This window comes from Cucumis sativus, chromosome 5 (genome assembly GCF_000004075.3).
Source record: "Cucumis sativus cultivar 9930 chromosome 5, Cucumber_9930_V3, whole genome shotgun sequence".
Lineage (NCBI taxonomy): Eukaryota > Viridiplantae > Streptophyta > Magnoliopsida > Cucurbitales > Cucurbitaceae > Cucumis > Cucumis sativus.
Genome location: NC_026659.2, coordinates 2,239,590 through 2,252,724, shown reverse-complemented (window position 1 = coordinate 2,252,724; position 13,135 = coordinate 2,239,590). Strand labels below are relative to the sequence as shown.

The following is a 13,135-nucleotide window of genomic DNA, read 5'->3' as shown; positions in this document are numbered from 1 at the left end:
AAGAAAAATGAAAATGAAAAGGGATGGGGGCAGCATTGGGGTCATCTTATCCATATTCCTATACAAATAAGGACTACAAATTCCATAAATGACAGCTGGAAAAGTGGACTTAAGAGAACTTTACTCTCACTTCTATTCTCCAATCAATTAAAGTTTATAAAGTTGAAAAAATAAAGAAGAAACCCCCACAAAGCATAATTCTCTCCCGAAAGAAATTCAATTAATTCTCATGACCCATAATCATACCAATATACTATTCAATTCTTCCACTATACAATTTCGTTTTTTAAATTCTATATATAAATTAATTTTTGATTTCTCTTTTTCATCAATTAAAGAAAAGTAATTAATTTAATTTAAAACAAAATAACACAAATCTTGCCCCTTAATCCGTCGTATTCTTCGATCTCTTCTTCGCCTCACCGTAAATCACCACACCCATTACCGTCACCGAGAATCCCGCCATTCCCATCACCGTCACCGGATTCCTAAATATCAGAATCGACACGACGGCCGCTACTGCCGCCTTTGCATTTCCCAGCACCTGCAACGTCAAAGCACTCGTGTGTTTCGTCACTAAGAAATTCGTCAAGTTCACCAAATACGCCACCGTTGCATTCCCAATCAACAGAAATAAAATATAAGGATCTGCCCGCGCTTTCTCTGCCGTGATCGCCGCGACATTTCCTTCCACATAGAGCGTAACGGGAAGCAAAATTCCCGCAGCCATCGGCGCCATAAACCGCAAAAGATTCATTGAGTGAAGCTTTTCCCCTTCAGCAGTCAACAGAATCCCCTGTACCACGGATTTCAAAGCCCGCCCAGCGGTGGAGCCAACACAGATCAAAAACCCAAGAAAGTGAAACAGAGGTTCGCTATTGCTAGCTAGAACGATCCCGAACACTACAGGCAAAAGCGCAAAATAAACCCCGGCAGGCTCCCTCTTACAAGTAATCAGAAAGGCAAAAATGGCAGTGAAGAAAGGGGTAGTTGCGCCGATGGCTTGATTGAAGGAAACAGGTAGGTAACGAAGAGAAGTGTTGCCGCAGACGACGGAGAAACAGAAAATGGCGCTGAGAGCGAGGATTTTAAGAAATTGGGTACGAGATTGGATTTGCTGGGTGGGTACAATTTTGAGGAAGAGAATAGAGAGGTAGCTGTAGAATGTACAGGAAACCATGTGGAGCATGGTAAGGAAGATGGGGAACCGGAAGCCATAGAAGCTGAGGAGGTACTTGTTGAGAAGGAGGACACCGATGTTGGAAAGGTACCAGGAGAGAACGATGAAGGCGGTTGAAATGGTGGGGGATCTGGCGGGAGGGGGAGCGGTGGTTGGGAAATCGAGGACGTGATCGACGGTGGAGGGAGTTTGGTTGCTAAGACGACGGGTGGCCCATGTGGGTGCCTCGGCGCCCATAACGAAATGGAGTTAGGATTTTTGGGAGTGTTTGAGAGTAGAGAGAGTGAGAGGGAAAGGAAGGAGTGAGGGAAGAGGAGGATAAGGAGGAAGATGGTAGGGATGAGATCGGACGGTGCAGGTTTTTTGAAGCGTGGATGGATGATTCCGCGTGTCGGTGGGACACGTATTTTGTACTATTAAACTTAATAATTTTGTATAATTACTTTTGATTAAACTACTCCTTATTTACTTTTCATTTCCCTTCTTACATTATTTCTAATCCCTCAATACTCTTCTTCTTCTTCTTCTTCTTCTTTTTTCCAATCTTTAAACAAATTAATTTTACTTCTTTTCTCTCGATTTCTCTTATCCTCATGGTTTTTTTTTCTATAATACCAATATAAATATATTTGAATCCTTTTTAAACCCAAAAGTACAAGTTTTACAAAAATTAATTTTTTTGATTTGTATAATGTATAGATTTTTAAATAAATTAAACCCTCCTACCATCTAAATAACAATACAAATAATCTCCATTTCCTAATCATTTGTGTGCTTATACACATTATTTCTACCTCAACTTTTCTTTTCTCTTTTCTTTTTTAGAGCCTTCTTTCTTTCTTATCTACATTCTACCCATGTTTTAAAAAGCCAAGCCAAAATTTTGAAAAACAATGCCATTCAACACCATTAGAATGCATAATGTTAATGCCTAAAGTTGGATTATACTATTGTTTGTAGAGGTTAAGTAGAATTAATGTAATAATGTAAATACAAAAGTTGAATGTAAGGCCATATACATATACATATGATTTGTTGTTCAATAATTTAGAAGTGTTTGAATATTTCAATAATATAAGAAAAAACAAATTGAATTGCAGAGATGTGTTTGTTAATTTCTTTTATCAAAATTTTAACTTTTAGATTGATTGTTTTGAATGTGAGGTGTTTTTATATATATTCACCTCCCATCTAGTTAATTTTTTTATTTGATATCTTTACAGAAACAATAAATTACACCTATCAGCAATTTTGAAATTAAATGCTACAAATATTGATGAAAAAGAAAGAATAAATTGATCTTTTTTTCTCTCTCATAAGATGAGAAATAAATACCCTCTTACAAAGAGCCACGTCAGGCATAAAAAAGTTTAAGTGAAGTATTGGCGTCGCCCGGACTCGAACCGGAGACCTTCAGTGTGTTAGACTGACGTGATAACCAACTACACCACGACACCATTTGATTTGATGAGTTATAACAAAAATAAAAAACTGTTAAGTTTTCCATTAGAGGACAACATGATATTTCCCTAACTTATTTAAGGCAGACGACCTCCACCGGCGATGATGATTGGTTGGAACCATGATGGACTTTGATGGACGAAAGGTTCCTATCGAAAGCTGATTCACAAATAGATTCCATATCAGCACATAAAAGATGATCTTGTAAGCATTTTGTAATTACCTGGTTTTCTTCTTGGAACTTCTTACAAACAAAACCTTTTTTGAAAACTATATTTTTAAAACATAGTTTGGAAGGACTTGGTTTGATTTTCTTTTAAAGATAACAGAAGATAGAAACCTATGAGTAGGACACAGTATTTAAAAATAATATATATCTTGACATTTGGTACTATTAAGTTTAGATATTTGGTATTATATCTAAAGTTTCACTGCTCTTCCCTCTTTTTCATATTCTTTTATTATTAAGATATATTGTTTTCATTTTTTTCTGTATAGTTAAGATGGACTCCAAAAAGAAAGGCGATTCACACTTTAGTGAGATCGTCTTACTGTCATTTTGTTATTTACTAATTAGAACAACGTGCACGTGTTTTTTTTTTAATAACGAAAAAGACAATAAGATCCCTGAATGGAATCATATATGGTGGACACTCATATAATGTAACTGGAGCCCAATAAAAAAAAATTCATTATTTCTGGCTCAACACAATTTCAAAGTCACCATTTGATAGTGGGGTTCTTTGGCTTGTTGGTTTGATTGGAAAACTTGGAGAAAGAGTCACACCAATAAATGATATTATATGTCGTTGTTAGAATTCTTCAACCGAATTGAAACAACAACTAAATTCACGCTCGTGCCGCGCACGCAGGCATAGGTGTCGTCCATGTCTGTGCCGCGCGCGCAAGTACCACCCACGTCCGTCAAAACAAAAGCTTGTTAAATCTTTACAAGGGATATCTAGTTAAAGAAGATCACTTCACTACAACCCAGTTAAATATCTGGTTAAAAGAAGATGTTCTATTTCTTTTACAAAACATAACTAATTTGTCAAGATTTAGAAAACCGATGGAGGAAAACGAAAGTAGAAAAAGTATCTGTGGGATCAATCACGCAAAGCTGATAAAGCTGAGAGTGGTACTATACTTGAAAAGACTTTGAATTATTGCCACGCCAATATGAAAAACATTCAAATCCCTTTGCCTCTTTCTTGACCATTAATGAGCGAAGAAGACGATATGGATTTCTTCACCTTCCCTCTCTTCATCTTTCTTATCTTCACTTGCATAAACCTCTGCCGTTTGATTCCGGCGAGACGAAACCCCAAGCTTCCCCCCGGACCAACCCCTCTTCCCATCATCGGAAACCTTTTGGCTCTTGGAGACAAACCCCACCTTTCTCTCACCAATCTCGCCAAGTCTTACGGTCCAATTCTGTCGTTAAAGTTCGGCCAAGTCACCACCGTTGTTGTATCGTCCCCGGAGACAATCCAACAAGTTCTTCAAACACATGACAATGTCTTGTCTTACAGATTCATTCCCGATGCGGCAACGGTTTACGACCACGCCGAACTAGGACTCCCATGGATTCCCATCTCCCCTAATTACAAAAACCATAGAAAAATCTTCAACAACTATCTTTTATCTCCCAAGGCTCTCGACGCCAGTCGAAATCTTCGCCGCATGAGGATAGACAAACATCTTGATAACATCCGACGATGCGCAGTGAATGGCGAGGTGGTGGACATTGGAACAACTTTATTTTCATTGGCGCTTAATTTGATATCGTATTCAATTTGGTCCATGGATTTGGTGGACACGGATTCGGAAATGACTAAAGAATTCAAGGCAACCCTGAGAGGAAGCTTGGAAGAAATGGGAAGACCAAATATTAGTGACTTTTTTCCTGTGTTGAAGAAGATGGATGTTCAAGGTGTAAGGAGACGCACCGCCATTCATTTTGGAAAGATGTTAGGTTTGATTGATGAGATGATTGACAAACGGTTGAAGATGCAGGAAACACCTGACTTCACACCCAAAAATGATATGCTACATCATCTTCTCAACATGAAGGAGGACAACAATGAGATACCTCTTGATAGAAACCAAATCAAACATTCAATATTCGTAAGCCACTTTTTCTCCTTATCTTTTCATTTTAATTCTCTAACACTGTTGTTCTCATAAATCTCATATGGTAACTATTTATTTATTTTTCCTATCTTTGAAGAACTTATATTCTTTTGGTAATTATATCTACAGTGATAGAACTGTCAATCATTAACGGATTGAATTCCACCGATATGATTTTAATAGTTTATTCCAAAATATTTGAAAATTGATCCTGAAGAGTACTGTAATAAAAGATGGAACAAGAAAAGGAAGCGTTATTCCTAATTAAAGAAGAATAAGTTGTTTAAATTGAATGATATAGTGATAGATTGGGTAATTGTTATCTGTCACTAATAAACAAGTCAGGTTAGAGATAAACTTCTATCGTTATTTATTAGTGATGGACAATAATAATAATTTATCACGGTCTATTATTGATAAACGATAAACGGTTTTTTTACTGTCTTTCAATCATAAAATACGAAGAAGGGACAATTTGATATTTATAAATATGTAAACTTCCAACTTAAAATGTTCTTTTAGTTTTTTTTTTTTCTTTGGGCTATATTTGAAACTATTTCATGTATTTACCCTTTCAAACAAATTTTCGATTTATTTTTCATTAAAAAATTAATAAAACTATTTTTTTTTTCAAAAATTTAATTAGAAAAATTATTTCAAACTATACTCAAAATATTTATAAATATAATAAATTTCAGGTATGGGTAAACACTAATATAAGTCTTGAATTTTGGGATAATGGTAGATATTTGATTCATTTTGCAAAACAACACCGTGTAGATTTTTCTTTTTAAAATACCATTATCAAATAGGGTTTTTAAGTTTTTAATTATTAAGTAAACCCAAAAAAAATTACCGAACATATTTTTTGTCTTTTTTAAATTTAGAAAGAAAAAAAAAAAACAACCAAACTTTTTACGATCGGACTTGTCTATCATTTAAAAAAAAATCAAATGATCAAATTACAACATCTAAAATGGAAAACTGTTATCAAAGGAAGACTTACCTGTAAGTTTTAAACTTCTAAAATTTTTGAAGGTATAACCAAAAGCTTAAACTTACAGTGCTTACGACAATAAATTTAATTATATCGACATGCTGAACAGAAAACTGAAATTAGAAATTGTGTTTTAGGTTTTATTTTCAGGAAGCTCTGATACAACAGGATCAGTGGCACAATGGGCAATGGCATATCTCTTAAAATATCCAAAGGTGATGTGTAAAGCCAAAGAAGAGCTATTAGAAGTGATAGGTAAAGGGAATCCAATTGAAGAATCACACATGGAGAAGCTTCCATATTTACAAGCAATCATCAAAGAAGTCTTAAGAATGCAATCATCATTTCTAATTCCACGGAAATCAGAATCAGAAGTAACAATTTTAGGATTTACAGTTCCAAAAGGGACTCAAATTATTGTGAATTTATGGGCTTCATGTAGAGACCCAAATTTATGGGAAAATCCAGATGTGTTCATGCCAGAAAGGTTCTTGGAAAGTAAAGCAAGAAATTTTGAGTTTATTCCATTTAGTCATGGGAGGAGGACTTGTCCTGGTAAGGGAATGGCAATGAGAATGTTGTATTTGACAGTTGGTTCTTTGATTCATTGCTTTGATTGGAAGCTTGAAGATGGAGTTACACCTGAGAATTTGAATATGGATGCAAAATATGAACTTATTCTAGTCAAATCTCAACCAGTACGAGCTATACCTCTTCTTATTTAAATTTTTAAATTTCAATTTATGTTATTCCATCTTCTCTTTTAAATATTAGTGTATCTGGGATAACTTTTTTCGTGATGTGTATTCTAATAATTAATTCTAAGATTTATATCGTAAATTGTCATGTTGCGAATTTGTTTTTTTTTTTTTTAAATTTTCCTTTTTGAAATACCACTAGTAATTCATGTGTGTGATTCTAGTGTTTAAGAATTTTATAGTTTTTTTTTTTTCTTTTTTATGTCTCGCGAATGTTGAAAATTAATTTATATTTATTAATTGAAATTTTTGTGAATGTCTTTTTTTCCCTCTCTCTCATTTTTTTAATACAAGGGAAACAAAACAACCAAAACCAAAACACAAAACAAAGAAAAACAAAGAGTAGAATTCCCCCAAGAAGCTAAGGAATGTCTACACCTGAAAAGAGGAAAGATATAAGCTTCAAGAGCTCTAAAGAGACATTCAAACGTGACAATGGCCTCAACAAACTCAATATACTCCAATAGTAAAATATAATGTCTCTTCATAGGCAACATGGTCATGCAATATTACACTCTTAAGGTGCACATAATGATGAGGAAGCATAACTCATATTACAAATTGATTTTTTGGATCAACACTACAAGGTGAGTAAGTTTATATTGGTTATTCATTATTATGATTCTTCGATCTCATATAGTATTCAATACTGAATTAAGAGAGAGGAATAGCTCTCAAAGGTTGAGCCATCTCCAAAGTCAATCCAAATTTGTCATCCATATTCAAACTCTGTGGTGTAACTCCATCTTCAAGCTTCCAATCAAACCAATGAACCAAAGAACCCACAATCAAATGCACTATCCTCATTCCTAAGGGTTGTCCAGGGCAAATTCTCCTCCCACTACCGAATGGAATGTACTCAAAATTTCTACCTTTGGTATTGAAATTACCAAAAAACCTTTCTGGTATGAAACAATTTGGTTGTTCCCAAATATTGGAGTCTCTACCTAAGGCCCAAAGATTGACAATTATTTGGGTACCTTTCGGGACTGTGTAGCCAGAAATGGTGACTTGCGATTGGGCTTTACGAGGAAGAAGAAGTGAAGATTGCAATCGCAATGTTTCTTTGATGATTGCTTGTAAATATGGAAGCTTCTCAATTTGTGATTCTTCAATAATTGCATTTCCTTTTCCTATCATTTGGTTTAGCTCATCTTTGGCTTTTGACATAACTTTTGGGTTTTGTAAAAGATATGCCATTGCCCATTGAATTATTGTTGCAGTTGTATCGGTGCCTGCTACAAATAGATCCTACAACCCATAATCAAACGAAAATAATTATCATTATTTTAGGATTAGATACATCTTAGAAGTTGTGATGAAGTAAGCTGGTAATATAATAACTTAATCCAAACTCCAAGTTTGAATTTAGTATTTTGAAATTTATTTCATTCATGTAATTTATAACTAAACCCTATATTTTTCACCATTTAAACATTTCACAATCTTATATTTTGTTACACCCTAGATTTAACATGCATAAATTAGATTTTCAATAATTATGATAACATCCTACCCTTATAGAGTAGAAAAGCTCTAAGAGAGAAAAAAAAAAAAAAAAAGCATTTGAGTGATAAATATAATTTCGATATGTTTTCTTATTTAAAAATAATGAAATATTTATTTATAATTTAAAGTTAATTATTGATTATTTTTTATTTTTTTATTTTTATATAAATATCCATCAAAATCGACACTTTGATTGATATTCAATCGAAACTTTCATAAAAATAAAATCTACATATTTTCCTCTATCGATAATTCAAACCTTTGTCTTTTCTTAGCTTCTCAAATGAATATTAATTTCAAATTAATTGCACGGTTTTTAGCTTTTTATTTATTTATTCAAAGTGAGTTAAAGGTTAACAAAAGGTTAACAAAGTCGCTGCATAATTTATAAACCTTATTTATGTGTTCTCATTGACTTGTTCCAAAAAGAGCCCTTCTTAGTGTCATCTACAATTCATTTCTAACCCAAAAGTTATCTTAAAATAATTTATACAAATCCTATATCTAATACAGTAATAAAATAAAGATCTTACTATATACGACACGTCAACGTCAAGATTATAATAAAAATGGTCCTTTTCAATACGTCATCTTAAAGGATAGACTCCAACAATGAATGATATATTTATAATTGGTTAAAATATTGTTATTTATATAATAATTCATATTCTAGTTATCATGTTTGCAATGGTTTTTGCATATTATCATTGCAACTATCCACCTATTTTAAGAAGGTAATTTTCTAAAATAGAAAAGAAAAATAATAAAGAAAGTGTAAAAGCAAATGAAAGAAAGGCAGTCTCACCAAAATCAAATGTCCAATTTGGTTTCTGTCCATAAGAATCTCTCCGTTCTTCTCCTCATCCAAATTTAGAAGATGATACAACGCATCAATTTTGGGTGTAAAACCAAGAGATTCCTGCATTTTCAGCCGTCCGTCAATCATCTCATCGATCAAATCAAAGATCTTTCTCAAATGAACGCTGTTACGCCTCCTCACTCCTTGAATATCAAATTTCTTAACCACCGGGAAAAAATCACTAACATTCGTTCTCCCAAATGCTTCCATCACTCCCCTAAACCTTGACTGAAATTGTTTCACCATTTCCGAATTAGTATCTGCCAAATCCATTGACCAAATCGAACAGGACATTATATTAAGAGCCGTCCTAAACGCCGCCGCTCCAACATCTACAACCTCGCCCTTTACGGCGCTTTCCCGGACGCTATTCAAAAGCTCTTTAATCTTCGCTTGCCGGATACTTTCACTGACCTCCAGACTTTTTTGGGAAAAAAGTCGGGTTTTGAACAGTTTTCTAACGTTTTTCCAAATTGGCGAAATAGGGGCGACCCATAACGTACCTAATTTGTCGTGGTCGAATACTCTTGCGCCGTCCGGGATTGCTCTGGTGGATAATACCTGGTCGTGAGTTTCAAGGACTTGTCGTATTGTCTCCGGTGATGATACGACGATGGCATTGACTTGGCCGAGCTTTAACGACGCGATCGGGCCGTAGATTTTGGCAAGGTCGGCGAGATATTTGTGGGGTCTGTCCCCAATATCTAATAGATTTCCGATGATGGGAAGGGATCTGGGTCCGGGTGGAAGATTGGGTTTTTTCCTATTTAATATGAAATGGATGAGTATGGAAGTGACGATGAGACATACTATGCAACTGAGAATTGAAAGTTCCATCTTTGATCCACTTCTGTGTCCAGAGAAGGATAAGATTTATGATGAAGATGACAAGATAGAACTTGGAAGCAACCGATGTCACAACAAATAATGGGACCCTAAATTAGATTATTGAGAAAACAACCAACAAGTTTACTGATTGACTATAGAACACTATATATTTGGTTTTTTTTTTTTTTTTTATCAAATTCTGACATGATCCTCATGATGCTGAGTTGTTGAGAATTTTGTAATATATATGGGGATGAATTGAATATGTGTGTGGATTTACACTTCTCCAACAAGAAGCTTTTCTAGCATAAGATGTAGCAAAATCTAGCACAAGTGACCACTCTCAATATGCTTTCCAACGTGATTTTTTAAAAAATAGATCTCTAGTTGGTATTCAAATTCTAAATTCTGGAATTACATATAATTTGTTTTTCTAAAGGCCATTTTCAAATTAAATATAGCAAAACAAATAAATAACTAAAATTAAGATTTATTCAAATTACAATAATAATTAAATTTTGCCATTGAAAGTATATAAATTGAAAATAGGATGGAATCTCAATTATTTGATACATGCTACGATGAGCTAACCTCGGATTAGATGACATTTTAAATATAAAATATCATTTTGGTCCCCTATATATTTTCAAATAATTTGTGCAATGTTAAATCATGATAATTCCATTTGTCAAATTTTAATCACTGTATTTTTTATAAATATTAAATTTAGTCTCACCCTTAATTTGTGTCAAAATTAATATATTAATAACATAATATATGAAAGTATAATATTAAATATAGAGGAGTTGTAAAAATAGCAAAATAATTTATGATAATAGAGTCCATGTCACTTATTTTTAAAGTTGTAAAAATAGAAAATTTAAAAGTAGATTACCCTCAAATTACATCTTATTAATGTTATATTTGGCAAATTTGTAATATGCAAAAATAATGTGTTATGAATTGTTTTTTTCTAAATTTTTTTGTCATCTAATGCTACTTCTCTTTAATATATAGGAAAGTGATAAATAATATTATTTTACTCTATTTAAAAATATTTCTAACCATTTTGTAACCGAAAATTAATAATCTCTAGTAAAAATATTAATAGAAAGCAATTTTTAAAAAACGAATAACAATAAACTAGCAAAGGACAACAATTAAGCTAATCATGAAAAGATGTTAGTGATATATAATTAAATTTGTCTACAACCATTAACTTAAACTTCAAGCTGTACGATGAAGGTATGGTTTTACAAAAGAGACAAAATATGGAAAACAAATATTTTTCCTACTGTCCTTCTTAAATAATATAATATAGATAGTTGTGCTGTAATTGGTAGATTATAGAGTAATATTGTTTTAGGTGATTACTTTTGGGTTTTGTTCAAAGGCTAAATTATATATATATAAATATGTCTCACACGATTAGCATATTACATGAAAAAAAAAAATACTCGTAAATTTTTAAAGTTTCAAAAATATTCTAACATTTTAAAAAATGATTCAAACATATTCTTATAGTTAATTTTAGATAGAAACCATTAAAGTTTTGTTTAAAAAATATCCTTAAATTATATTAAAAAGTTTAAAAAATATACTTGAACATAGAAATAGTTAAAAAATTTATTCCAAAATTTTTTAATATCTAGTTGCATAGATAACTTTGATTAATTAAAAATATCTCTATCGTTAAGATAATGATAAATTTATTTGAAACTGACAATGTTTTGTCTATAAATTTAGGTTCTCCTTAAGCTAATAAATCACAATGCACAATAGCAAGAAGAATTAAATATGTCTCCATTACATGTAATGTTTCATTCTTCCGACAAATCGAAACAATCAAAATAATGTAAATGTTGCTCGGAAGACAAAATGAATGACCAAAACTCTAATTAACGGGAGGACTAAGTATCGTTAAAATATGCACAATGGACTAAAAAAATTGAGCAACTCTAACTTCCATAGAGACCAGGTTGTGTATAGGAAAATGTCAGCAGGAAAAACAAAAAAAGAAAAGAAAACCGTCAATAAAGAAAATATTTGGTAGAACCAAACGTTTTGGTAGACCATCCATTTTTCAAAACAACGATGTAATTATGACCTTTTTGATATCCAAAACTATAAAAAAACGTTGCAAATTTGATAAAAGCTAACAGCTTCAAATAAATTTATGGGTATATTAACAGTTTCACTTGATAGAAGGGTATTTTTGAAACATTTTATGTTTTCTAGGAAAAGTACAAAGTTGATTAGCATATTCTATAATTTAGCATAGTTTAGACTGGACAATCAACATGTGGATATTATTTTGAAAATGTTGAATAATAATATCTCTATCATCCAAATTCATTAAAGTTGACGTGACAATTTCTTGAAAACAATAAATTAACTAAAATTAAACAATAACTACGGAAGAAAAAGGATCGTTGTTCTCTTCCCCTAACCACCTTTGTCCACCATTTTTCCTTCATCGTCTTCTCCCTCCTAACGGCAAACTTTTTTATTTATTCCTTGCTCTCCACAATTTCAAAGTCACCATCTCATACTGGTTTGATTGGAAAGCTTTAACAATAGGAGTCTCACCAATTAGTTATATAATTAGTGTGAATTAAGATGGCTCATCCTTTAACTACGTACGAACTATAGCCTTAATCCTTTTACTTAAACTAAATTTTCAAATTTTATTTTTCTCTTTACAAAAAGAATTTATATATGCTATGTTAAAAATGACAATAAAAAATTCTACAAATCTCTTTTGCCCTTGGATTCCCTGGATTCCCATCTCCCCTAATTACAAAAACCATATTTACAAGCAATCATCAAAGAAACCTTAAGAATGCAATCATCACTTCTAATTCCACCTAAAGTAGAATCAAAAGTAACAATTTCAGGCTTCACAATTCCAAAAGCGGCTCAAATTATTGTGAATGAATTTATGGGCTTCATGTAGAGACCTAAACTTGTGGGAAAATCCAAACGTGTTCATGCCAGAAAGGTTCTTGGAAAGTAAAGGAAGAAATTTTGAGTTTATTCCATTTGGTAATGGGAGGAGGACTTGTCCTGGTCAGGGAATGGGGATGAGGATGTTGAATTTGACGGTTGGTTCTTTGATTCATTGCTTTGATTGGAAGCTTGAAGATGGAGTTACGCCTGAGATATTTTAATATGGATGCAAAGTTTGGTCTTACTCTTGCCAAGGCTCAACCAGTACGAGCTATACCTATTCTTATCTAATTAATTTACATTTCAAACTATGTTATTCCATCTTATCTTTTATGTTTATTTACGAAAAATAATTTGTTTCTCTCAAACAACTTTTATCCATATGTATGAATTCTAATAAAGTGTAAGATTGTAATTTGTCACCTGTCAAATTCTAATAAAAGTAATTGACAGTGTGATAA

At 32.6% G+C, this 13,135-nt stretch overlaps 3 protein-coding genes and 1 non-coding gene across 4 annotated transcripts; 1 reads left to right on the top strand and 3 right to left on the bottom strand.

The window, feature by feature from the left end:
• Nucleotides 1-91: 91 nt before the first annotated feature.
• LOC101208333 (probable sugar phosphate/phosphate translocator At1g12500) lies at nucleotides 92-1,508 on the bottom strand. The gene has a single exon (XM_004147512.3). The coding sequence runs from the start codon at nucleotides 1,415-1,417 to the stop codon at nucleotides 386-388; it is 1,032 nt and encodes a 343-aa protein (XP_004147560.1). The 5' UTR covers nucleotides 1,418-1,508; the 3' UTR covers nucleotides 92-385.
• A 1,055-nt stretch (nucleotides 1,509-2,563) lies between these two features.
• On the bottom strand, nucleotides 2,564-2,637 carry TRNAV-AAC. The gene has a single exon. It is a non-coding gene; the product is annotated as a tRNA-Val (tRNA).
• Nucleotides 2,638-3,630: 993 nt separating this feature from the next.
• Nucleotides 3,631-6,682, top strand: LOC101218561 (geraniol 8-hydroxylase). Its single transcript, XM_004147554.3, has 2 exons — nucleotides 3,631-4,768; nucleotides 5,909-6,682. Exons 1-2 carry the CDS (start codon nucleotides 3,863-3,865, stop codon nucleotides 6,494-6,496), a joined length of 1,494 nt encoding a protein of 497 aa, XP_004147602.1. The 5' UTR covers nucleotides 3,631-3,862; the 3' UTR covers nucleotides 6,497-6,682.
• A 277-nt stretch (nucleotides 6,683-6,959) lies between these two features.
• LOC101218322 (geraniol 8-hydroxylase) lies at nucleotides 6,960-9,893 on the bottom strand. Its single transcript, XM_011656478.2, has 2 exons — nucleotides 8,844-9,893; nucleotides 6,960-7,780 (listed from the first exon to the last, which is right to left on the bottom strand). The coding sequence occupies exons 1-2, from the start codon at nucleotides 9,732-9,734 to the stop codon at nucleotides 7,184-7,186; spliced, it is 1,488 nt and encodes a 495-aa protein (XP_011654780.1). The 5' UTR covers nucleotides 9,735-9,893; the 3' UTR covers nucleotides 6,960-7,183.
• Between the last annotated feature and the right edge of the window lie 3,242 nt (nucleotides 9,894-13,135).

Bases quoted from the DNA above. Each gene is read 5' to 3' on its own strand.
- LOC101218322 (XM_011656478.2), bottom strand. From the start codon at position 9,734: ATGGAACTTTCAATTCTCAGTTGCATAGTATGTCTCATCGTCACTTCC. The intron at 7,781-8,843 runs GTGAGACTGCCT...TATGGGTTGTAG, and splicing joins AAATTGGACATTTGATTTTG to GATCTATTTGTAGCAGGCAC.
- LOC101208333 (XM_004147512.3), bottom strand. From the start codon at position 1,417: ATGGGCGCCGAGGCACCCACATGGGCCACCCGTCGTCTTAGCAACCAA.
- LOC101218561 (XM_004147554.3), top strand. From the start codon at position 3,863: ATGAGCGAAGAAGACGATATGGATTTCTTCACCTTCCCTCTCTTCATC. The intron at 4,769-5,908 runs GTAAGCCACTTT...ATTGTGTTTTAG, and splicing joins AAATCAAACATTCAATATTC to GTTTTATTTTCAGGAAGCTC.